Consider the following 27,405-nt stretch of genomic DNA (forward strand, 5'->3'; position numbering starts at 1 on the left):
TAAAAAATTCTTAAAACATGTGTGTTTTGTATTTAGCTTCCTATCATAATACAATATTTGCCTGATTAATATTGTGATCAAGTTTTGCATTTTATATGTATTAGTAATAATATTTTTACCTTGCAATCTAATTTATTTATCATAATTTTTTACTTATTATTTTCTTACGTGGAAGCAATCTTTTTCTGGAAAATTTGATCTGCATAAAAAAATGTTTACTTATCTTTAAATATTAAAGAAAAAAAGCTTCAAACTTATACTGAATCCAGGAATTTCATATCTCAAGAATTGCATGTAGAGTTCTTAGAGCTTACTAGTCCTCTAAATTACAGGGTATAATTATGAAAAATTGCGCGCGCACAAAGAAAATTGGCCAAAAAACTGGAAAAACTTGTTTTCAGCGACCAAAGCAAAACTTATGCCAGAAAGAGATGCACATATATGTATAAATGTTTATATATATATCTTTTAGTATATATGTGAAGAGTTGTCGCAATTGAGATTTTGTGCAGTTGGTGGCTAACTGGCCAACCAAGTTGCCAGGTTTGCGCTTGCGTGGGCTTTATTGGCAGTTGTGGCCGTGTGGAAAATATTTGGCCACAAAATTGCACAAATTAAATTAACGATATGGCGGCTGCACTGCATGAGTGTGAGTGTATGGCTATGTGTGTGTAGATGATATACTAGGTATTTTTTACGTTATATGTATAACCATTAAAACTTACAGGTTTCTTTATTCGTTCACATGGTCTGCTCGGTCTGGCTGCCTGCCTGTGGGGTCTAACTGGGCAGTTGTCGAGCTCTTTTCGTTTGTCTCTCAGCGGGTGACAGGCGCGTTTCCATAATTTAGACGGCTGTTCATCACATCACAGTTCAGACAGTGCTTGCCACGAATCCATCAACAGTGGCGCCTAAAACCTGGCCCACGTTTTCTCTCTCGCTCTCACTCTCTCACTAAGTGTGTATATGAAGCTAGAGCTATTGCAACACTTGCCCCGTTGCCAGAAATTAATGCATGTAATTAATAATGCTGTTTGCTGCCGCTGTCGCTGCTGCTGCGGCTGCTGCAATTGTTGTTGGCTTCGTGGAAGCCAATCTCCCAGAGTCTCTATCCTCAGTATGCCATGTAGGTGCTAGGCCAACCTCGACTTTGGTGTTAATAGGTGTGCCTTCTGGCTCCCTATTGTTGTGGTTCGGGCCACAGATTTGTGCCTCTATTTGCTGGAAATCATTAATCACACACAACTTATGGAGTAGTCGTCGTCAACGTGGGTCGAGCAACTCTTAATGATCTTGGTGCTAGAGCGAGTGTGCCCTGTTCGAAGGCGTTGCTCTTGTTCTTTCTTTCATGTTTGATGCTATTTTTTTTTTTTAAGGCGCAATCAAGGCAGGTAGCTTTGAATTTGAAATTCTCATTTCTGATTGAATGATATATGGGGCAGGCTTTATCTATATACACGTGTAACCTAATGTTTCTGACAGTTGCAGTTTAGTTGATGGACCAGTAAATTTGTTCCTGGAAGAAGGACTTGTCCTGGGAATTGTATAAGAAAAAGTCATTTGTAAGGAAGTGAGCGGATATATCAGTGAAGACTATCTCGGAATAAAGTATACGATCTGGATGCATGTCAAAGATATGTAAACTTGGCTTGGATTCTATGAATTTTTATGGCGGGTCCTCGAATGACAAATGTTACATTATGTAAGAAAAAATCTCAATATCAATTTTAAATTACAAAATATAAACAAATCAAGCTTCTTGATAACACAAACTATATTAATAATTATAAAAAAAAAATGTTTTCAATTTGTATTTTTTATGTTTTACCTTATATTTTTAAAATAAATATTTAATTATTTATTCCACAAATATATATAATATATTTTCATTAAATATGAATACTAGTTGAAATTAACAAATTTGTTGCTAGTCTCAATGTGAGCGCTGCAACCCTTAAGTATAAACTCTCAAGGACTTTAAAGTCAGGCTCCTGGCATAGTAAATATTTATACATATCCAGTACCCCCCCCCAGTACTGCAAAGTGATTTGGCTCGCTCGACGCAACCTTGAGGAGAGTGTGCTAAATGCTTGTCAAACTTTCCCAGTGCTCTCGGTGACAAAAGGAAAAACTTGTCACCAGCTCCTGGCGCGTGTCCTCCGACTGCAACAGCACGACGACTACTTAAACAGTCAGAGAGAACAAAAGCCCAAGAACTGTGAATCGATCTGACAAAAAGATATCAATAAAATTTTACAAGCGCTGCGACACCCGCGGATGCCAGTTGCCATTGAAATGCCCCGGCCAAAGGCAAAAGTCAAAGTCTAGTTTAAGGTTGCCTTCTTTTTCCATGGAATTGGCCAGGAACACGCGTTGCCCAAGAAGAGATACCATTATTAATTTTGTAAATGCGCGTGTCAAATGTCATACGAGTAAGTGTACTAAAAATCAAGGTGACAGCTTGAGCGTGGACGGAGGGCGTGGCATTGCTCATTATCGGACACAGCACATAGCAACCGAAGGACACGTAAATGGGCCATAAACCCATTTGCCGGCCCATTCGCCCATCAATGCGACATTGTTTGACCAAAATGTGCATAATGAGCTGCCACACGCAGTTAATGGCTCTGGCCAGAAGCCTTGATATGACCAAGGTCACAAATACACACACACACACACACACACAGACACAGACACACAAATGGCAGTACGTTCAACAGGATCTGTTATCCTGATGCTCTCCACTCCAGGTACATTTGCATTGAGCACTTAACTGATTGTCGCGCTAGGCAAATGCCAATTGAGTTATTTAATCGGTCTCTGCTAATGTATTTATTTGGCTTTCCTCAATTTTGTTCGCTTTGCTTTTGGTTTTCCATTTGTAACTACTTCCGTTCCAGTTGCCTTGGCACTGCCTCAGCACTCGCCTCAGCCAGGCGTCAGTCAGTATATCAATCAGGAAAGTGATTCACTGATTTTTGATGTGGTTTCGGCACGAGCTATATGCTCTGGTTTAGTTTAGGGTATGTGCACTAGATGAATGTGTTGAAATTGATTATATTAATAATATAATATAAAAATATATGCCAAGTTGAAGTCAATCGATTTATTGCTCAATATGTTGATTCTGTTTTCATATTTAAATCGACATATTCTATAAAAAATATAATTCTACAATAAATGAGTAGAGAAGATTTTTTTAAACAAAACGTTTTTTGTCATTCATATCAAAACATTTAATAAATTAAAAAAAAAAAAAAAAAACAAAACAAATTTAATACTTAATAAAAAAATAGCTTTTACATATTCACAATATTAAAATGAAAACAGAATAATAATAATAATAAGAAATAACAATTGAGCGAACAAAATTATTTTTATATTTTATTTTGATTTTTTCTGCAATTTAGGATTAGTCTAAGAATTTTATTGATTAAAATATCTTTGCCCATTAAGTTAAATTTTTGACTCAGAGTATATATATATGTATACAGGCTCAGGATACAAACAATAGCAAGACTATATACAATGTAAAATGCATATCAGCAAATTCTTGACTTTGAGCCGCAAATCCTTCAACATCTATTGCACTTCACAATATTTCTCCTATATGATATTCCCTCTCGATAATAATACTTCTTTTTAGCGCCTAACTCCCCAATTTGCATACACTCTTCATAGTCTCTCATCCTTCACATGCTCTACATTTTCATAGTGTATACATTGCTTCGTCTTGTTTCGTTTTTACAATCAATTGTTTATTGTTGTGTTTACTTTGTCGCCTGTGGCCTTAAATTTTATTGTCTCAAAGTCTCATAAAAGTGAAACGTAAATTTTCAGTAGTTTGTTTAAAGAAAAACGCCTGCATGTGTCTGTGTGTGTGTGTGTGTGTGCTTTGATGTGCCGTCGGCAATGACTTTAACCAGCTCTCCAGCCCTATATAGACTGCTCCCACTACAGCGCAGCTCCTCTCTCTCTCTCTCTCTCTCCCTATATATATATATACTTTTTTAATGTCGCAACTCGTCAGGCAATTACGCATATTATTTGCACAAATTACGCATGGCAAATTATTTGTACATATTTTATTTGATTTTTGTCGTAGTTGCGTAAACACGCAACGCAAATGCCTCACGGGACTCTTACGTGCTGAAAATAGAGCATACGATTGTAGCTACAAATATACCCTAGATAATTTTGAAATATATTATACAGATAAATTAAAAGTCAGGCAGTTTATATAGAAAATAATCTTAACATATATTGCGAAATATGTGCTTAATATTTGCTTTTAAATTCCTAAAAAATTTTTCTTTTTTAATTTCATTATTGTTCCTTATTCAAGAGTATTACCCAGTCTAGTCAGTCTGAACTGGAGCACTCACTTTTAGCTTGTTTTAGTTGTTGACGCGTAACAAATTGCTAATAACTTGATTATGCGTCTAATGATTGCAATTGAAGCATGCTTTCTATACAAATATACTTTGACTATGTGTCTGTATGCACGATTATACATATGTATGGGCATATATGTATATATGAATCGTATCTATTTAATAGACCACCCTTGACTGAATTTATATTTTATGGCCGCACATAACTTGTCATAATTACCTTTCGGTGCAATTTGTTGCCACATCAGAGAGTAGACATGCCCCTTCGATTGACTCTACCTCGTCCTCTTCCTGTGGCTAACGGCATCAAAGGGGGCGCAACAAATGTGACGACGACCACATGAAAGCGACACACACAAAGCGCAATACGGGCAATACGTTCATAAACATCTACTTAACGATTTCCTATGCTCAACTTGTAATACATAATATACACACACATATATATAAATATACCTACTTGTACTTTATGTTGTCTCTCTCTCTCTCTCTCTCTCTCTCTCTCGCTCTCTTGTCTCGCATCTTCATTCATAATTCAGCGCTCATTGTTGTTTACATAGTAAATTTATACTTTTTACTACTTGTTTCCATTATTTTTAGTAGTTAATAAACAGTCGCATTACACGCCACATGTGCTCGGCACATTTCAATAGCAAAACCAAAGAACATCAAAGTCCAAAAGAGTCCAAAGAGACCACAACACAGAGAAGCGATCGCACAATGCTCCAGACGGATCTACTAAAACATACCAGACTGCATGGCTGCTGGAAGCCGGCGCAAAACATTGTAGCTATGAATTACCCCGTTAAGGATTGCCCTCAACAAGCGTATCCTGCACTTGAAGCTGACTACACTGAGAGAAAAAAAGAACAACAACAACACATATTCTTAAACCAGGTAAGAAAAGTTGATTCGGGAAGAAAGAAAGATATTAATTAAATAGAAATTTATTTAGCTTTTAATTCTACTTGAATAGAACATTTTAACTCATTTTTGATTTATTATATTTAATTATTTTTTAAGCTATGTATCTTATCAGATTTGTATAAATAAGTATTTAGGGAATAATGCTCTTTAATCTCACTTCTTCTTGTTTATCAATTTTGTAAATCAATTTAAATTTAATTTGCTTATTGAGAGTACTTACTATAGACGTAGAACCTATACATACATATATACTGAAAATAGAAAATTTCTTTCTTAAATTGCTTTGATTTCTTTTCTCTTCTTTGCTTTTCGCAACGATTAGAAAGTTCTTCATTCTTTTCTCTTGGTGTGCATGCATTCTTTAACACTCAAACTTTCCCAAACATATCGCATAACATACACGGATACACACAGACGCACGCACACACACTCTGGCACACTCAGTTAGAAATTAGCAATTACATATCGACACCCAGAAAAACGTTCGACCATAATTTTCCCACACGTTTGCGTTCATATCGGAAAAATGTTGAGCCATAAAACTGACAAGTGCCAAACTCGGCCAGACATCAAAGTGGCAGCAGAGAAGCGTGCACCACCACCACCACCAGCACCAGCACCAGCACCAGCAGCACCACCAGCAACACCTCCGCTTCGTGGCACGTACACATGTGGCAATAATGAGACAAGTGCAACATACTTGCAAAAATTGTCATTTGTGTTGTCAATAATTTCAGTGAGAGGAAAAGCGGCAAAACCCTCCCAAAAAAAAAGACAAGTAAATATATCTACAAACGCAGACATACAGCAAATTCCCATCAAAATTTCGTGTACCCACTTCAGCTCTACAGCTAGGTATATGTTATATATATATAACATTGGGTGGTTGAATTCGTGCGATGAGCAATGCCTGGGAATACTTTGAAAATTCCTAACGATGTGTACTCACCTTCACACACATATTCACACACACACACACACAGTACGTATGCTCATATATTTGGCATACGGATATCCGTAATAGCAAAATTATTTGCTGTGAAGAATAAATAGATTGCAACACCTATTCAAAATATTTTATTTATATAAATATTATAATTATCTAATTAATTCTGATTAGAAATTCGTAAAAATGTATTATTAACAAATTTAATTATTTTCTTTTAATATGAAATATAAATAAAAATCTATTTTTTGAATTAGAGTTTAATAAGATAAATATTTACATAACTTTTTTTTTTTTAGAATAAGAAATTTATGTGAAGATATATATTTTTAATAAGAGTTTAGAATCTATTTGTAAATCTATCTTTCGAATATAAAATAAATACAATCTAATTATTCTATGTCAAAAACAAAGCTTTGATTGAGAGATTTGTTTGGCTCCGAAAGAGCTGAAGATTTGTTACAGCTTATCTGAATCGCTAATCAATAGTTAAAGTATATTTCCGCTATCATATCTACGCATATCTATCAGAAAATCTCTACATAAATCACATGAAAATTAATTTTTTAAAATTTTTGTTCTCCACACTCTCAAATACATTTAACAAATTCTCAGAATGTCACTTCTAGACTTCTTGGCCATGTAAAAAATGACGTGAAATTTGAGTAGAACATGCAAAACTACAAAATTGTCCATATGGCATAATACGTTTCTGTGGGCGTGAAAAGAATTAAAAGACAACAACAATATCGATAGGAAAGTCAATGTGAAGACAAGCTCAAGTTTTGAGGCTTTTGGCCCTGCCCAAAGTTCAAAGAGCGGAGTCGAAGCTCGCCTCAAAATGCTTAATGACTCTGTCAACTTGTAGTAGTCATCATTTAATTGTTGCTGTGATACCCTGTAGCTTTTGATTGGGGGAATAAAAGGTAGATGGACTTTGCAGACGAATTAGAAGCTGACAAAAGCTAAACGTTCGATATGAGACATTTATAATTAAGATATAGAGTATATACTAGTCTATCGCAGCACTATATCCTTTAAAAGAATTACAGGGTATATATAGGTCTACTGCTCTACAAGGTCATTTACCAGAGCATAAATTTTATTTCATTTTATATCTATCATGATATCGTGTATCGTAGCACATTTTTCTTTCCACTACAGGGCATCTGCTAGTCGAGCACTTCCGCCGCTGTCACTGGGTTCGGTTTATTTTTACCATATTTTTGCAACAATTTTTCTATTAAGACATTATTAACAAAAGAATTTTTTCCATATATTTTTCAGATGCTTCGTTTTAGCCTTTTCGTATCGAATCGATATGTTGGCCAAGCCCAAGCCTGGCTTTTACACATACAAACACACACACACACATAAATCATCTGCTTCTTATGTTTTTTGTTATGACTAGTTTTAGCTGTTGTGGTTGTTGTTGTTGTTGCTGCTGAGTTTTTTACGATTTTTGCATATTTTAAAGAATTAAACCGTTTTTGATTTTATTTTATTTTTTATTTATTTTTTTTTAAGATTCGTTTCGAACCCGCAGATTTTTACTACTTACCTTGTTGTATTTTTATATTTTTATGTCTCTCTCGTGTCTGCTTCTTTTTCATTTTCCATAGATTTCATTGCTGTGTCGTCTGCTGCTAATGAAGTGTTGTATCTTTAAAATATTATTGTTGTTCTTATTGTAATTTTATTATGCACATTAAGGCGATATTCGGTCAGCGTTGCTCTTGTTGTTGCTGTTGTTTAGCGACGAAACATTTGTCGTTATGCAGCTCCCTAACTTCCTCTTGAAACGTAATTTGAGTTGATTTGAAAGGTATATATATACATATATATATTAATTATATACATATACATATATATATTTATTTAAATGTGCTCGCAACACGTTTTGGTTTCATTTAATATTTGTCGTTTTTTTTTTACTTCTTTCTTTTTTTCATCATTTGCTTGTTTTACAAATTGTATTCAACATTTTGAACATTTTGTTGCTGTTTCTTCTTGTTGTTGTTGTTATTGTATCTGGCATATCATATATCTTATGCTTATCTGCATTCAATGGCAACGTTTCATCAAAGTGTCAACGTATATCATAGAAATTAATAAATTTCAGCTTGACCAATGTGAAACAGGCAAAAGCCAAAATCAAGATAGAATGGGTATACGCGACTTGTTGAATTATTTAGACACTATTTGCTATGGATATTACACACATACTGTACGTATAATATATATATTTTTTTTATGGCTCATATACTTTTTCTTTAAATATATATACAATCGGTATAATATCAGTTCAGTTTTTAAATATAAAATGGAATATATCTTGCATTGATTCTGTTTTTCTAAAACATGCTATATTTCATAAAAGAACTATAATATAGAGTATGCAATTAGTCGAATAGCATATATATCTATTTTTTGCATATCACAGAATTTATGTGAATTTATAAGCCAGCATTGGGAATTAAAAAAAAAAAAAACTCCATTAAATTAATGTCAAATGGGAAACAACATTTTGAATTTTGTTTAAAATTTAAGAAATACTTAGTTGAGACTTTCAACAGCAAATTCAAATTGTTTATGAACTTAATATGTTTTGTATTCATATATTTGAAGTTTCACTTAAATGTATTTAAATTCCCGTTTTATTTGATTTTCTTTCATTTAATTTGATTATTTTCACATTGCTCACGTTTATTTATTTCTGCTCTTAATAAATTTCCGCAATGTGTAGCACTAATCCCATATTTGGTTTTTCAGCTTCAGCCATAAACTCACACATTAGGCATCCAACATTTAACCGTATACCCCAAGTGCCAGATACTAATTTGCCACTAATGCTACTAGCTGTGCTCCAGAGCACCAGAGCTCCACAGAAATAGCCAATTGTCTCGAATGCTAAGCCTTTTAATCAATTGCCAAAAACAACATCAAATAAAGGCAGCAGAGGCTGAGAGAGTAAAGAGTTCTGTGTGTATGTAATGCTAGATACCCTGGAAATGGGAGTGGGACAATCACTTGTATCTCTTCTGCTGTCTTCATATGTCTTTAAGATAACAAATAATATAAAATATTATATTATATTATTGTATTGTTCAATGAGATAACTCAGAATGTCTCACTATTTCTCCTAGAGTCTATGGGTCATAATTATCATACATTTATTGAGTCACCTAAACTCCTTCTGAATTCTTTCTTATATCTATATTAAAGTAAACTTGTAAACCTAAAGTACCTCTGCACTAGATCAATTAAGGATCAATCTTAACAGAGAGTAGAAAGTGTCTCATTAGCCTTCAGAATGTCTCTTATAGCCTATAAGTCCCAATTTTCATACATTTATTGAGTCTCTCAAACTCCTTCACACCGTTTCAACAGGGTATTCTCACACACACACAAACGCAAGGCAACACATTTAGTCGCTTAAACGAGTGTTATTTTCGTCAGACGTTGACCACAAGGATTTGGACCAAAAAGTTTCTCATTTAGAGCAGCATTAAGTGCTCAGCAAAGGGACAGAATGGGATTTACTTGCTTTGCAGCCTTATGTTGTTGTTTTTTTTTTCTGCCGTTCGTCTCTTCCGTAAACTGAAAGTAAACCCTTTGTAAGTGCCGTTGCTTTGCTTTTGGCCAACGCTAACCTCAACGGCCTCACACGCCCCATAGATGGAAGCCAATAAAACGCCTTTCACAAAAGAAAATCAATTTTCCAACGTCTTTTGTCCGGTCAACTGTAATTATATAGAAGCGCCAGTTGTCGAGAGGGGGCGTGGTCGGGCAATTTTGCCTAATTTTGTGCTTGCCTTCTAGAAAATTGATTTCATGTAAAATATTATATTTTGAATATTTGATGAATGTGCACACGGTTGTCTGTCTGTCTCGATTCGATTGGGAATTTCAACATGGTGGGAGGGGGGAGAGGGGGACAAAGGGGCTTATAAGACGTCACACGTAAATGCAATATGACATGAAAATTGTTAATGATATATGAGTTTTTCCATCAAACGAAACTGGCCCGCGTCCAGTGCTATCTAATTGATTTTCCTACCTACTTCCCTCTCCCCCTTTGTCTGTCTCTCTCTATATATGTATATCTGTCTCTGTTGAAGTAGCTTGACAGTTGTGGTTGTGCCATGGAACGTTTTTTTTTCTGTCTTTGACATGTTTCGTTGATGTGTGTGTTTATAAAGTCATTAAAAGGCCCTAAAACAATAGATATACATATGTATATGGGAAAGAAAGCCTTATAGATCTCTAGTTCGATATAGCATGACAGAGTTTGTCTTTTAAAATTTATTGATTTTTCTGCAATTTCATTTGATTACAAATACAAAGAATGAGAATGTGTATGGGAATGGGAGAAAAAAACGTTAATTTCTACAAATTTTCACTTGACAGACGCCAGCGTGGCAAAAGCGTTGGCAGCGTCATCATGGCGCAGGTTATGGAGCCGTCGAGGCTCTTCAACTAGCTCATTGCCCAATGGACTCCGGCACACTCACGTGGCAATTGCCGCAGCACGTGCCGCATAATGTTGCAAGTGTTGTTGTAGCCGTGCTGGCCATCTACCGTTAGGGCCCAAAACAGTGTTTGCCTGGTCATGTTCGGGTTAATGATTGGGGCGTGGCAGCGGCGCGTTGATTGCCCAGTTCAGTTTGTAAATGTCATCCCCACAGCTGCACAAAGTGTGATAAAGGCAAACAGCGCAAAAAGAAAACAAAGAAGAGGCGCGGGCCACAAAGAAGAAAGAATGAAGCCAGGGGAGCTCAAGTGTGCAATAATTAAATATAAAAATAATTGAAAATATATATAGATATATTAAAGCAGTGTTTATGTATAAGAAAAGTAATATAAAAGTTGTTAAATTCATATGTTTAAATTCTCAATAATGTCATTTAATAATAATAACAATTTAACTTAATATATTGAAAACAAAAATAATAAATCAAATTTAATTTATATGAATTGTATATGAAATACAAAATTTAAAAAAATATATACACAATTTAAATAAAATATTTCACTTAAATAATAAACTAAATAATGCTGAATAGATAAATAAAAAAATTTTTATTAACTTTATAAAATATGCAAATATTAATAATTGTATTCTGAACGTATAAAACACATGAATATAATATGATAAATATGTAAATATAGTTTAAATTTATTAAAAGAAATACATAATAAATTTAATAATAAAAAAAAAAATTTATATATATATATATATATATATAAATTTTTTTTTTTTTTTTTTAAATATATTTAATAAAGTAAATAAGACACACAGCTCATTTTGAAAAATAATCAACTATAAGAAGTTATATATTTTATATTCCTTACAAATTTTATTTATTTGAACTTTCAATTAATTTTTGACATAGCTTATTTTCAAACTTCACTCCAACTTCTATATAACTCCTCTTAATTTTTTGATATACCGAAATGAAAGTTAGTTGAGTTAGCCTCAGCATATAGCTCCATTGCCCTACGCCCTCAACCGTTTACCATTCGGGCTCATAAATCAATGGGGAGGGGGGACAAACAACAACATTGTAGCCAGCCCCGCCAATTAAGTGGCTCAAATATTTACAAACGCCCCAAAAATTAAATATTTTGTCACTGTTTTGTAGCGCCTGCTGACACTTAACCTCAAGACCTGCAAGGCCCCCCGAACTCGATCCGCCCTACTCCCCCTCATACTCGACAGACACCCTGTCGCACGGTCTCTCTGTCTGTCTGTCTGTCTGTCTTGTGTGTCGCCTGCCAACGCTGATTTGTGGGTGTGTACAATGGGGCGTGAGTAGGGGGAGGAGCAGTTGGTAGAGACGTCGCGACGTCGTCGGGGTGGACTGAAAGAGACTGAAAGAACTTTCAGAGACATTCACAGCTGCTCCCATGCGGCTGGGCGCCCAATGTCGCGCAGCATTCATTTACATTCAAATTAAAATGAAACGCCACAAGGAACGCCAAAGCGAGCGCAGACACAATTTATGCCAAAGGGAGCCAAAGTTCTTCACATACTCCACTGCCTCGCCGCCTGCCCCCCATGAATTTCGTGTTTGTTTTGACAGTGGAAGTACATGGATCTCTGGCGGCCTTGCTTATAAATTAGCTATGACATTTTGACATGTGCATATAGCATTATGTTCCCTCCGATTATATGGCTGGCCACTGCTCAGATCTCTCACTGCCAGATAGCCTAATGTTTTATTTGTTTCTCTCTTACTGCAATTTCTTGTGATTAGTTTGTAATTAACTTTGGTGAGTAGATTGACTTTAGCTGATAAAGCAGCTGTGTATATTTAGTGGTTCACGCTAGGTGCCAGATAGACAAATGTCGATAACACCTTTTACGTAATTACAACCTACTGTATATATATATATATAATTTGGCCCTTTTTCAATAAGTTCCTCAGATAATTATGCCAAGATCTTTATCCTAACGCACATTAAAAGTTAATTTCTTTATAATTGTTGGATGGCTTTCGGAGGGTTGCAGAGCATTTCTCTCTTTGTTTTCCTTATATACTCCATAGTTATCAAAATAATATTTCGTGTGCCCAAGATTTATTGACTGAACTTTCAATAGCTCTTTGGCCACGCTTAATTCACAAGTCTTTGGGTCTGACAAGAGCCCAATAGACAGACGCATCATTCATCGAACTGTTGAGCGTGTCAAACGAATTCTCTGGTTTCTGCCTTTCCACAACGAGCAACGAGCATCGAGCGAGCCCAGCGAGTTAGAGAATTTCCCTTTGAGTGACCATGAAAATGCATTCGTTAAACATTTCTATTCCCCATGCTGCTGTTCTGCCTCACTCCATTTCCCTGTCTCTTTGTCTCTCTTTCCACGTTTCATCTCTTTCTCTTTTGCTGCCTGGTTTCAATTTGCTCTGCCGCATGCCTCACTGCCAACTAAGGAATTACGCCTATGCGTATGCCCATGCCTCGACTTCTATTTAAGCCCATTTCAGTGCGTCTGCCTCGGTCCCAGTTTGCCCTATATGCATGTATATTGTTGGAGCAAGGCAGAGTCCTCTGCACGCAGGATATGCTGAGTGCACAGTGTGACGAAACAAGTGCAGACGTGTGAGAAATTCCCACTTTGACTGCACAGGATATTTGGATAGTTAAATTCAAGTGTTTTAGCTCTGCTCTGCTTTAAATGTAATTTATGCATATTCTTGAAAACGCCGAAAAATACTAGAAATTCCTTTGTGTACAGTGAGTAAATGTTATGTAGTTAATTTTACGTAAAATTCAAATATTTCGCTTTGATATTGATTTAATGAATAGTGAAAGCATATATATAACATATTTATTAAATGCAATGGAACAAAACCAAATAAGAAATATATTTTGTAATTTCATTTAAAATAACTTTTTAAATTTTCTTGTATTTTCTTTAAAACTTTTTCATCGATTTTTTGCATAAAAAAACTCTCATGAATTTTTTTGAAATTTCTGCTACCCTTGCTTTAGGATCTTCCACTGAAAGCTTCACTGTAAAATTTTAAAATATTGCTAAAAAAGAATTTATTTTAATAAACAACCATTTTTATTTTGTTTTTCACATATTTAGTTTTATTGTTTTTTTTTTTTTTTTTCATTTAATAAATTTTCTTTAAATATTTTGTTCATGTTTTTTTCACACTGAAGAAATATATCTTTATATTTTAATTTGTTTATTTTTACTTTTATTTATATTTTCATTTATTTTTATTTTTTTATTTTGATTTAATAATTGTTTATTGTTTGCCAAATTTTTACTTTAAACTTAAATAAGAAATTTTCATATAAATAAAATTAACTGAAGCGTCTATCAATTTATGTGTTAATACTAGCCATATATTAATATTATTATTCATATTTATATATATAATTTTATGCTATAGCATAACTAACATTTATTGTTTACATAGATGAAGCTTTAATTTATTTTTTTTTTTTAATTGATTTTTCTTTTTCGAATTTTGTTTAAACTTTACACTGAGATGAGTTTTCGAACAACACTTAAAAACTTTTTACAATATGTTTTAAGCTAAATGTATACAAAAATTTTCTAACTGTACACGGGTCGAAAATGTTGAAATTTTTTACAACACAAAAATGCAAGAGAGCAGGAGAGAAAGAGAAGAAGAGGGGAAGCGAGAGTAAGAGCGCGAGGGAATTAATGGATAACAAATAATTTACAACATTTAGTTAGTTGAGTTTTTTTTTTTCATCTGTTCATTTTCATTTCTGAATTTCATTTTTGGATTAATACTGTTTTATTTGGGGCAGCCTCTGCCAGTGCTTAGTGGGCGGGGCTGCGCGAGGCGGGCGAGCCCGCTGTGGGCGGCGGCTGCTGCTGCTGCTGTTGTTGTTGCTGTTGTTGTTGAGCCTGCGCGGGCAACTGATACGGACTGAAGCGCTGATATTGACGCGGTCGCATATCGGGCGAGGGCGAGCCCGACGATGTCGACGAGGGCGTGGACGCTGTGGGCGGCGGCGGGGGTGTGCGATTGGCGGCCATGGCCGCAGCGGCCGCTGCCTGCGCTTGCGCCTGCGCCTGAGCGGCGGCCTGGGCGGCAGCGGCCTGCTGATTGGCGCTGGCCAAAAATCCGGCCGTCAGCTGCGGCCATTGCTGCTGGAACATGTGAAAGGCGCCGAGGCCGGGCGGCGGTGGTGCCGCCGCTGCTGCCTGATACATTTGCGGCATCATGAGCTGGGCATACGGCGAATTGCCGCCGAACATTTGCAGATGCTGGCGTGCCTTCTCGAAGAGCGCCATCGAAGCGGGATCGGCGGCGCCCTGTTGCGCGGCAAACTGTTGCATCAGCGGATCGGGAAAGAGGCGCAGCGGCGAGCGCAGCTGCTGCTCCAGCAGCAGTGCCTCCATCGGATCGCGATCGAAGTCGGTGAGACGCGACGAGTCACGGAAGCCTTTGGCAAATGGATTCGAGTCGATTTTCAATTTGGTTATCAGCTGATTCTGATACGCCGTCACAGCCGTAAAGACGGTCTCCGAGAAGACATAGGTCTTGTGATCGAGATCCTGCAACTCCTTGGGATTGCTAGGTATGCTCTGGCCATGCGAGAGGCGCACCAGATGAATGCGCGGCTGATAGCGATGCATCGAGTTGAGCACGATCTAAGCGGGCAGAGGGAAGAGAAGATGGAAGAGAATGGGATGTTAGTTGTGTGTAAAATGAAATAAAATATGGTTTATGTGTGGTCCAGTCTCTAGAGAAGTATTTTTGAGGAGTCTTTGAGAATGTGTGAATCGATTTTGATATATATTTAAATATATTTTAGTTTCGTTTTATTTACTCTATTTGAATATATTTTCTTTCAAATGTGAATGCCTATTGGACATGAATATATGAATAAATATGAATTTCATAAAGATCGGAGTATCATAATATGATTAGATTTCTATATTATGCATTTACGGTAAACTAATGTAGTATTTCATATTTATAAATATATATTTCCCTTCCTACGCGCAACCTTTTCATGTTGCTAAGCACACGTTGCTGATCCTCAGACAATTATCAATCATTTAACACGCGTCTATCGCGCCCACAATCTCACACAGAGAGATCTTGGCACACACACTCTCCTCGCTGTCTCTCTCCCTTCAGATATGTCTATCTCTGTCTGATCTCGCATCTGAACTCACCTGTCCGTTCTTATCCATTTCGTTATTAGTCAGCTTGACCTTCTCGAAGGAGATAACTTGTTTGCGCAGCGCCTCGCAGCTGAAGGGGCTATCCGGATGGGAGTAGAGGCGGGCGGGCGGCGCTGGATCGGCTTTGCCGGCAACCAGCCAAGCAGACCGATGATATGCATAGCGATAGCGTTTCGAGTCCATCGGTATTATATCCAGCAGCACGGCATAGCGATCGGCTGGCTGGATCTGACGCAATGGCCCAGAGAATGAGACGCGCACCGTGGGGAACATGCGTCTGCAGGCAGAATGATGAAAAAAAGAAAAGGAAAAAAAAAGAGATTTTTATTTAGAAAGGAATTTCATAAGATTTTCGGTTTGTTATTAATTAAAGTCACAAACAAGTAATTTCAGCTGGAAAATTTATAACCCCGACTAAATATTATTATTATTCTGGTTGCTTTCTATTTGCTGTGACAAGTGCGAACAATAGGTGGAAACTCTTTAGGGCTGACATCCTGTGGCTTTAATGCGCTCGAAGGCTGCGTGTGACATAACCAGGGGACCGCCCTGATTGTCTCTTCTACGTCGTCTCGATGTCTGCTCCGCGTGTGTGTGTGTGCTCTAAGGTGTGATTTTTACAATATCATTAAATAGAGCTAGGTGCGTGTGTGTGTTCCCTCTCACTCTCTCTCCCTCTCTATCTATCCCTTGGGCCCTTAACTAGTTCACTCTCTGTGTGGTCAGCTGTGTGGGAGCTAGGTGTGGACAACCCGTGGTCATTGTAGCCTTGATTCCTCGCCTGCTGACATGAGCAACGCCCAAAAAACAAAAACCGAAAAAATATAGCTCAACTGTGGCTGCACAGGTAGATCGCAAAGCGAAAAAATCTTTTGCAATTGTAACCTGGGGACCGGACCGCACACGGCTCAAATGTGTTGCCATTGCTTTTATGCGTGAAATTTGTGTTGACATTGCAAAAATTTGACATGCCAAGAGCTCGCACTAGATTGATAGAAGGCTAGTGATTGACAGAGTAGAAGATGTTGAAGCAGTGGGCAAGGAAGTAAAAAAAGTAAGTGGGGAAGATCTCAAGTTGGAAATTCATTAGAGAAAATATGCAGATAGTTCGTATTGAATGTTCTTTTTAAATATTTGTGATATATAGTATAGATATCATATTAAATTATTATCAATCTCTGCAACTTCGCAGTAAAGAAGCATTTATATACCTTCCAAAATACCTCCCACTATCCAGCTATAGCCTAAACATATATCTCATTGCAACTTTTTTTGGCCCTTTTCTCTAGCAACTTTTGCACTTTCTTTCGTTTAACTGATTTGCTTTGGCTTTAAGTATAGCTTGTTTACACTGTCTGCTAACTGTTTAGCCGATTGTTGTAACTAATCATTATTTGCAATATATCTTTCTTTCTCTCTCTGTCTCGCTCTTACCTGCCAGTTTTGGTGATAATCATTTCGGTGCCCAGCTCGTGAAAGCGATCCCACAGCTCTTTGGTCTCCAGGTGGCATTGCACCGGCTTCAAATCGTCACAGTTGCAGGAGCCAACGATTTTGGGTGTCTTTTGGACCGGTTCGGGTGTCAGGCGCTCCTCGCTGTCCTCAGTGCCGGGCGATTGCGGCGGTGTGGAGCAGCGTCCTTGGCTTGATGTGGAGCTGGTGTTTAGCTGTGATTCGTTGCGACTCTTGTGTGACACACTATTGTTGTTGTTGTTGTTATTATTATTGTTGTTGTTGTTGTTGTGATGGTGATGATGACTGTGATGATGATTGTGATGATGATTCAAGCGACGCGCCTTGGCTGGCGGCTCTTCAGCATCGCTGCAATCAACGACATCCACATCGACCTCATCCTCAACCGAAATGGGACCTGGGAAAATTGGATTGAGTAAATTGAAAATTAAAACGAATGCGCGCAAATTGAATGAAAGTATCGTTATTTAACTGCATTGAGGAAAGCAGAAAAGTAGAAAAGAAAAGCGGGCAGCATGTTGCGGCAACAATGTTGCGAGCCATGTTGCTGACTTTGCTGAGTGTTGCGAGCGCGCGCTCTGGATTCTTTCTACCTTTCTCTACCTCTACCTTCACCTCTCCCTCTCTCTCTCTCTCTTTCTCACTGTATCTGTCTCGTATTTTGACTGTGGCAGACAAGCCGTCGTCACAATTTCCGCTACGTTTGGTAAATTGGCAATTAAAACAAGTTAACAAAGTCGCTGCAACTGCAATTTTTTTTCAGCTGTTTGCTTTTTTTTGTGAACTCGTTCAACGACAAAACACACAAAGCTTCAGAGCCAAGGCAAAAAGAAAATTAAAGTTTAAGTTTATTAAACTAACTAAGCTCTATCTATTTTTAATGAAATAGCAAGATATATCGCTGTATATGTATATTATATCTGTAGTTTATTTATATAGTTTGTGCTTTACTCAAGCTCACGCCCACTTTTCAGCTGCCGCCTCTGTTCAGCTGTCTTTCGCTTCATATGCAAAATCAGCACAAAAATTTCGCTTTTGTTTTTTTTTTTTCGCAGCTTCATAAATAATATTATTAAATTTGTTTAGTTATGCACATGCTTACTAAATATTTCATTTTGCCGTCGCTTTTTTTTCTTTTGCGCCTCGTTAAGAAATTAATAAAGTATTAGCATAATTAGCGGGCTATTGTAGTATTAAGCTAACTTTAAACTAAGTTAACTTTTTGCTCAACTATTTTTTTTGCCTCGGCTAGTTTTAATTGCATTTGCCGTCGGCTGCTCTAGAAACAAGTTTTTTTTCCGATCATGTTTTTTTTGTGTGTCTTGTTAATTGTTTATAATTATTTAGTTGCTGAACTATAGAGTTTTTTTTATTGTTGTTGTTTATTTTGACTGCTTTTTGTTTGGATTTGAAGTTGGTTTTATATGAGAATAGCTTGGGAATTTTTTTATTAATGTCAGCATCAGGCTTGCAAAATTTAATTTTTAGCGAATTTAAAGTATTAAGCTTTAATAATGATTGAGAAATGTTGAAGTAGCTTTAGCTTTTTTAGCCGTCGGCTAGTTTAGTCGGCCTTTTATTGAGTTTTAAGCTGATTTTCATAGTTTTTAGCAGTTCTTTTATATCTTCTCTTTATAATATTGAATCTATATAAATATATAATTTGTATATTTGGTCTAGCTAGCTAGCTAATAAATGATTTTGCTAGTCCTAAGTAGCTTTATTTTCCGTGAAGCTTATGTAATTGATGTACTTTGATTAACATTTCAATAGAAAATAAATATTTATTTATCATATTTTAGTAAATATGGCGCTCAACTCTTGTCTAAGCTTAGTTAGGGTCGAATTCGCTTATGATGAAGCTTCATTATGTACAAGGGTAGTAAATTATATGGATGTACATAGATCGAGCACGCTCAGGATTAATATTTTCGATATTATCGACTTGCAATTTGTAGAAACTGCTTATAAAATATTTAGTTTATAGTTTTGTCGTGCTCTCAAAGCATTTTGTTAAGTTTATCAATCTAAAATTAAATTATAATTGTTGAAGCTTTAGCTGAGCTGAAATTTCTTATAGAAAACAGACATTTGTAACATTTTTAACAATGTGAATATTTTGAGAAGATTCTCAAAAACTTGCCTTTGAAGTGGGAACAATTTGTACATGGTTTTATTACAATAAATAGGAATAGCTGATAATACTTTTACAACGAAGTCACTTAGTCTGTCGTTGGTTTAAATGGAGCTGGAATTCGCTTGAAAACGTAAAGTTCAAAATACAGAATATTTGCTAATATAATATTTATATATTGTATGTGCTGAAAGATATGTCTATATATCTCTACCTTGTTTGTCTTTTATGTATACACATTGTCCAATTACTCATAAATTCTCATTCAACATGACTGGATTTTAGCATACTTGTTAAGCTTAGACTGCTCAATCTATAAGCCACTATAGCATAGTCCTATATAAATACTATAAATACGTTCTGCTGTTTCTACTTCTGCTTCCTCTTCACCTTTATTTCGTTATCTTTTTGCTCAACTTACTTGCACTGCGCACCGAGGATTCGCGACTTGAGGCATCTTCGCGTGCCATAATCGCGGCTATGGAGAAATCCGTTGCTGAGCCGGCGGCACTTTTGTTGCCAGCTGTTGTTGTTGTTGTTGGCGTTGCCGTGGCTGCATTGTTGTTGTTGTTGTTATTGCTGGTGGGTGCAACGGGCGGCAGAGCGCCATTGCATAGATACGGATGCGAGCCAACAAGCATTTTGGTAGAGCTCTTAGCTTTAAGCTTTTTGCAGAGAATTGCGAGATAGAGTTTGCGTAGCTAAATATTATTGAACTTGAATTTAACACTAATTAAATCAAATTTGTTGCATTTTTGTATATATATTGTAATTGTAACTGTAAATGCAATACATATGCACGCACATATAAATACACTAGAACACAGACGTTCACACGTACATATACACAGACGCACACACACACACGGAGAGAGACAGTGTGTTGAGCAAGTGTTGTAACTCACGCGAGTTTTGAGTAGAATGCAAAAAATGCAGCGCAACGCGAATTGAGTGTGTGCGCTACGTAAGACAGGCGACGACGAACTGAATTGTGTGTTGGAAATTTGTGAGGGAACGTGTTGTGGCTGCGAAAAAAAAGCAACCAGCAGCGACAGCGGCAGCAGCAGCAGCAGCGACGAATGACAGCGGGAAACCAGTTTTCCAACTAAACATACAGCAAGTGAAAGCGAGATGGACGCATGTACTGCATAGCCTACTCAACTCGCACAAGTGCGAACGGGCAAACAGCAGCAGACACAGCGAAATCAACTGGAACATATTCAACTCATATTTGCTATTTGAGCGCAGGGGTTGTGGTATGGTGTGTGCGCAAGAGCGTGACAGCCATTAGGCGTACACATGTACGTGTCGCCTGTCATTGCACTCGCACGCATGCGCTGCCGCGGACTGAGTGTGGCTGAGTGGGAGTGAGCAGCGACGACGTTGATGGCCACTCAGCGAACGTAGCGTTGTGCAGAGAGATGTTTTTGCTGGCTGCGACGTCGACGTCGTCGTCGTCATAACTCATTTACAATTAAAAATGTCGGCGCTTTAGCGTTCGCTCTCGCTCTAGCACACGTTGTGGCATTTATGAAGTGCAAACGTTTTGCTTGCGGTTCTTCATGTTTCCTTTGTTGTTGTAAGTATTCGTTATTTTTTTTTTCGGGGTTTTAGACAACTTTTCGCCGTTGTCGTCTCTTGTTATCTCTGCCAGGCTGTTGTCGCTGCCGTTGAGCGTCTTTGCGTCGTTTCACACAATTCCAACACGTTCCGCTGCTACATTGTTGAGTGAGTTTTTTTTTTCTTTCTGTGCGCTGTTGCTGCTGCTTGTTTCGGTTAGTTTTGTTTCTTCATGCTCAATTATTCGTTTGCTTTTTCAGGTCAGCTTTGGCTAATTGGCAACAGTTTCCGCTTTCGCCACTCCTGCGAGCTTTTGCTATAGGATATCTCTTATTTATTATATTTTTGCTTTGCTGTTTAACTGCAACCTGTTGATGTTTGTTGCAACTAAACAGACATTGAATTTTTTTTTTTTTATTTTTATTAAATATATTATTAAATATAAATAAATATTATTTAATTAATATAAATATGAGCAAGTGATGTATTTGATATATTGCTACTAGAGTTCTATATATTGTTAAAATTTTAATTAGTTTTCAATGGTTTTTATAATAAACAAATTTTCGATTTTCTTTAAAGATTAACAAATCAATTTTTTTTTTATATAATTTAGATAGCTATATTAATATATATTTTCTTAAATATACATATTTATCTGAGTTGGATTTTAAGTAACTTTTAGTTTGATTACACTGTTTTAAAAATTTTATCAAACTTATTTTATTGATATAAAATTTATAAAAAGGTAATATTACAAAATATAATAAATAATGTAGCAAATTTAAACCTTGACATTGCCATTGACTAAATTATTGGTAGTAGCAGTTAATATTTTTTTATTATTTACTTCTATTTGACAAATAATTCTAATTGTGCACAACCTTCGTTCGCTCAGAAAATAACTTTCCAAAACGTGCATTTATTTTATTAGTCTTTCAATGTAACATATAATAAAGCGTGATTATATATTTGTGCACAGAATTCCAGTCTATTGCAAAATCTGAAAAAATGAACCGACCATTTCCATGGAAATTTGTGGTTTTCTTGTATTCTGCTTATTTAATTTTTTTTTTTTAGAGATTGTCTCTAATTACATGTTGGAATTTAAATGCTGATTGCAGCACATTAGCGATTGCAGCTATTGCAAAACAAATAATGCATGGCTTTAACTAAAAAACCGGACATAATGCACATGCAAAACAGTTCAGAAACGCCCCATTCGTTGGCCCTCTGTCATTTTGTTCAGTTACGCAACTTTGTTATATACTCATTCAGGCTAATGAAATGAGTCTATTAGCTTTGTGCGCTGTTCGTCTATCAATTCGTTCGCTGATGTCAGAGTCTTGTAGGGCGTGGTAAATCGGAAATGTAATCTGCCTGCGCTTGGGGCGAGAATGAGTATTCTTCAGTCGATAACGACCTATTGGAACGTTCTTACTTGTTTTTTGTCTGTCTCTAAAATCCCCTTTCAATACACACGGTCAGCTAAATTGTATGTTAAACAAGTCAAGACCTTTGTCATAGCCAATTAAACTCTCAGAGCTGATCGCATGGAAAGTTCATCAAATGGAAAATTGTGAACCAAACTAGGATTCGTCTAGCTTGACAGTTCGTCAGCTCGCCGGCCTACAGTTTCTGCGGCTCCTTTAGTTTTCGCCAATTAGTTGGCGAAAAACACTCACTGCTGAAAGTCTGCGTGCTAATCCCGTTTATCCCTCGATTGCTGGCCCTCGTCTGCCTTGAGCAGGAGACGGCAGCCGCAGACCTTTCACTCGTGTGATTCTTGTAATTTGACACTTTTCTATGCGCTAAGCAAAACACTCAGCGCAGAGATCAAGGCTAACGAGGGTTGCACAAAGCAATAGTGGAAATGTGTAAGTAACATATTGTATATAAAGAAAATATAGAAAATTATTCGAAAATGTATGTAGATGGAATATCAATATGAATAGCAAAATATTTTTCATATACATATGTTTATTTAGTTTCTCAGTTTTTATAATAAAAAAATAAAAAATAATAATAATAATGCAAATAATACAATACAAGAATTAAAAAGAAAATATTAATAAAATTAAAATAAGTAAATTATCGTAGGCAAAATATTATTTTGAAGAATAAATATAAGCCCAGACAGAAAATAAAAATTTAACAGGAATTTTTAAAAATTAAGTTTCGTTCAGGTTTTATATATATTTATTTTATCTTATATTTTCTTAAAGTTAATTAAAGCAAGTCTTTTACATTTATTTAATATTTAAATAAATTTTGTTCGCGTGGTAAAAATATATCTTACATATGTATAAATTAATTAAGTATTCAGTTTACTTACAACTCTCGTTAAAATTGAGATGCAAACCAATTTTTATTTTTATTGTAAAGCTGATGAAAATTTGGAAATCTCTGTATAAATTAAATAATAAATTTACTTTAAAAAGTTCAGTGAATATTGTAGGATGGCTACTTTAATGTCAGCCCTCGTTCAAGGGCACAGACTAGAGGCGTGGCAGGCAAAGTGGGCATGTTTCTAGGGCTGTCAATGTGACACTTTCACCAAGGCAAATGTCAAATGCCCGAGAATGCAACGTGTGTGGTGCGCGTTTCGCGCTTTGCACAGCTTCCTCGACTCAAGGATGTGCCACAGACTGTGAGAGCGAGAGCAACTGTGTGTGTGTGCGTGTGTGTGTGTGTGACAGTGGCAAACGCGCATGTCACCTAAGCAGAAGATAAACACAAGTTGTGAAAACAAAAGCAGCCGCCTAATTTACGAGACTTGGACAAAAACAGTTCAAGAACCAAATCAAGTGCCACTTGTGAAAATAAACAAAAAGACGGGCAAGATTTCGCTTGTTAATTAGTGTTGTAAAACTGTCTCTGGTACTTTCTCCGAGTTGCAGTTGCTTATGTTGTTGCTGTTGTTGTAAAATAGCCTCAAGTGCTTCGTTTCATTTCGTGCCGCCCAATTGCTCATTAATATTTTTAACGAGCTCTCGTTTCTCCTCACATCGTCTGCTCGAAATTGAACACTTTCTTTTGGCTGGCCGTGTGAAATGCCGCCAGGACTTGAATTTGTCCTGGTCCAGTGACGAGTGAAAACAATGCGGCCATCTCTTTGGCTCAATTCAATAAGAATCTCTGGACATTTCTTCCAGTTGTACTTCCTCTTTGGGCCACCTACGTGGCCGGTATTTATGATTAATGCTGAGGCCTGACTCAGCTCCCCCTAATGCTGATCGCTGTAAAAACAAATCAAGTTGCTCTTAAGCTCAGCATCTCATCTCATTCATTTCCTTGGCACTTCCGTTACATTTGAATTCTTGGCTTTCTTTATCAATGCATTGAAATACTTGAGTTGCTCTTAGGTGCGTCCGGGCACTTGCAACTCTTTTGGGGCACGTGTTCATCCGGCTGCACTTTGTGGTGCCACTTGCCACTTGCCTTAATCTGTGGCCGGAAATGTTTGAAATGTTTATATTTAGAATTCAATTTAGATTCGATTTTGGTTCTTAAATTGTTATAGAATTTTTCGATGTGAATCATTTGTAGGGAATTCAATGAAATTCAATTAGATGTTCCATGAATCATATTTATTTGCTGCAAGTTTCATAATAAATTGAAATATAATGTAGAAAAAAGATTTATTTTTATCTCGCCAGAGAAGTTTGTTCTTAGATTATAATGGATCTATAATGAGAAGTAGAAAGTCTCCATTTAATAACTACATATTTAACTGATTAATACATGCTAGAAGTTTATATTCATAAATCGTTTCATATAATAATAATATAATATGGTAATAATATTGTAATATTGTATAAAAATAAAAAGATAATATTATAATAATAAAAAAAAATTATAATAAATAATTTATAGTATATATAACAAATTGTTACTTATATATACTGAATGAAGATATAAATTAAAAAATAAACATTTAGTTTACTTAAAATATTCCGATATTATTAAAAAAAAAGAAAAAAACAATAAATAGCTTACCTTAAGTATGTTTTTTTTAAGTTATTCTACATTAAAAAATATTAATAAATGACTCATATCAAATATAGTTTGTATAGCTTGAATTGCCCTTAAAATATTCAAAATTCATTTACATACATAACTTCAATTTCATTTACCTCGAAAAAACTAGTTTCCATTAATAATTCCTTTTTCTTGTCCCTTCATTTTTCATCTTTTATTTAGAGTCTTGCCTTTCACACATTCCACACACACATACACACATTTGACAGTTGCCACAGCAGTTTGCAAATATTTACCAAATATTTTTCATGTGTTTTTCCCAAACATTTTCCATGCATAGTGCACGCCTCTAGAAAATCTGTTTCATTATGTTTAACTCCACAAGAAAGAAACAATTTTTTGTTTGGAATTTATTAATGAAATTCATTGGCCAAGGCCCCGAGGGAGTTGGCGGGACTTTTGGACTGCACTGCATTTGCTGCTGCTGTTGCTTCTTCTTCTTCATCTTCTTCTTGTTGTAAAAGCCGCTGCTTTGATAAATTGTGCGCCGCCGCTCGCTCGAGGGAATTGGCGGCTACCGCAGCAAGTTTTTTCTCCGAGATTCTTTTTTATGCGCGCCGCCGCAAATGCCGGTAGCCAATTCCGTTAAAACGTTTTGTGTGTTTGGCTTATGCAAAAAATAAAAGGAATAGGAAAAGGTAAAAAAAAAGTCCTCTGTATCCTAGACAAAAGGGCGCCCTCTAAACAGATCCTGCCTCCAGAGCTAGCCAGGATCGAGCGACCGCAAGCAAGGAATTGTTTCGCATTTTCTGGGAATTCCTTTTGGCAGTCGCATAAATCTTTGCCAACTTGCCAGAGTCATGCGCCTGACTTTATCTCTGTTTATTCTCCCTCTCTCTGTGTGTGTGTGTGTGTTTGTGTGTGTAGCAATTGTCACACCTTTCGGCGGCCACTCAGCAGCCAGAGCGAAGCCTCTCTCTCGGCTCCCCTTTAGCTGCTGCCCCTGCTGTCGCCCTCTCTCGCCCTATGTATGTGTGTAATTCGACTCATTAACAATACGAGGCTTGTCCTGTCTGTGTCTGCGTGTGTGTGCGTGTGTGTGGCAGAGACTGAAGGGTTTCTCGTTTTGGTTTCGGTTTCGGTTTTAGTTTCTATGTGTTGCCTCGCATGCCACATAAATCACAACTTAAACGATGCGTAATTTCGTTAAATTACTTTAGGCCTCTCTTACGCTCCTCCTCTCCCCCCTCGCTGTCTCCTTTCTCTCTCTCTCAGACACTCTATCTTAAATACGCGCTCGTATTTATTTATTTATGTTTGTTGCCTTTTCGGTCGCTGCGATTTTCAAATTTATGTCATTGCAACAGGCGTTGTGCAACGCCCTAAAAACAACAGAAACAGCAGAAGAACAAGAAAAAGAAGAAGTTGATAACTGAAAAAAAACACTCTTTGGTTGCTCTTTAGTGGTTAAGCTTCTGCTGCTTAATCGCTTCGTAAACCTCGTGTGCCACGCCTCTTTTATGCACCTTAACACTAAATTTACATAAAGAAGTATTGAGATGAGTGGAGATGAGGCCTGCAGCAGCAGCAGCAGCAGCAGCTGTTGCTGTTGTAAAGGAGATGCAATTACGAACAAGGCTTCATATGACAAATTTATTGGCTTTTCACTTTTCCTTTTATATAAATTGAGATTTCAAATATACATGAATATTATAAATGTAAATATATGTAGATATGTTATTATATATAATAATGTTATGAATATGAAAGAAAAAAAATGTGTTTCAATGTTTATTATTGTTTTTATATATACATATGTGATATGAAAATTAAAAAAAAATAATAATATTAATTATATATTATTTATATTATTTGTATATTTATATATTATATATATTTTTTATTATTTTTTTTAAATATATGAAAAATGAAAAAAAAAAGAAATGTTTTTTATATTTATAATCCTAAAATTTGTTTTAATTGTATTATGCTGATTTTTTGTTTAAGTAGATATATATACTTATGTTATGAAAATTAAAAAAAAAAAAATTATTTCTATATTATACAATATTTTATTTTATTTTATTTATATTTATTTATTTATTTATTTATTTTATTTTTATTTTTTTTGTATTAGCTTGATGATTAACTTTACTGTTTAATAATCAACTTTCTAGTAAATTATTTAAGATATATGATAAAACTCTTTATCACTTAGTGTGTTTAAAGTTCTTCAATAGAATTAGCATCAAATAAATAAATTCTCTAGTCAAAACGAATGATATCTTATAAAAACGTGGCA

At 36.0% G+C, this 27,405-nt stretch overlaps 3 protein-coding genes across 3 annotated transcripts in view; 1 reads left to right on the forward strand and 2 right to left on the reverse strand.

Moving 5' to 3' along the window:
• LOC115562757 (glycoprotein endo-alpha-1,2-mannosidase) overlaps positions 1 to 13,605 on the forward strand; it is a 93,400-nt gene extending 79,795 nt beyond the window's left edge. The window contains exon 4 of the transcript XR_016196535.1: positions 13,579 to 13,605. The gene's annotated coding sequence lies outside the window, so the exon portion shown is untranslated. The remainder of the gene's footprint in view (positions 1 to 13,578) is intronic.
• The window catches only part of Lam (Lamin), a 114,421-nt gene extending 87,127 nt beyond the window's left edge, over positions 1 to 27,294 (reverse strand). The window contains exon 1 of the mRNA XM_089258164.1: positions 27,274 to 27,294. The gene's annotated coding sequence lies outside the window, so the exon portion shown is untranslated. The remainder of the gene's footprint in view (positions 1 to 27,273) is intronic.
• Positions 14,217 to 20,559, reverse strand: mid (midline). Its single transcript, XM_030384792.2, has 4 exons — positions 19,984 to 20,559; positions 17,390 to 17,825; positions 15,947 to 16,232; positions 14,217 to 15,415 (listed from the first exon to the last, which is right to left on the reverse strand). Exons 1-4 carry the CDS (start codon positions 20,201 to 20,203, stop codon positions 14,579 to 14,581), a joined length of 1,779 nt encoding a protein of 592 aa, XP_030240652.1. The 5' UTR covers positions 20,204 to 20,559; the 3' UTR covers positions 14,217 to 14,578.
• Positions 27,295 to 27,405: the final 111 nt, after the last annotated feature.

The sequence above is a fragment of the Drosophila navojoa genome, chromosome 3 (genome assembly GCF_054131105.1).
Source record: "Drosophila navojoa isolate 15081-1374.11 chromosome 3, UAZ_NAV_1.0, whole genome shotgun sequence".
NCBI classification, from domain to species: domain Eukaryota; kingdom Metazoa; phylum Arthropoda; class Insecta; order Diptera; family Drosophilidae; genus Drosophila; species Drosophila navojoa.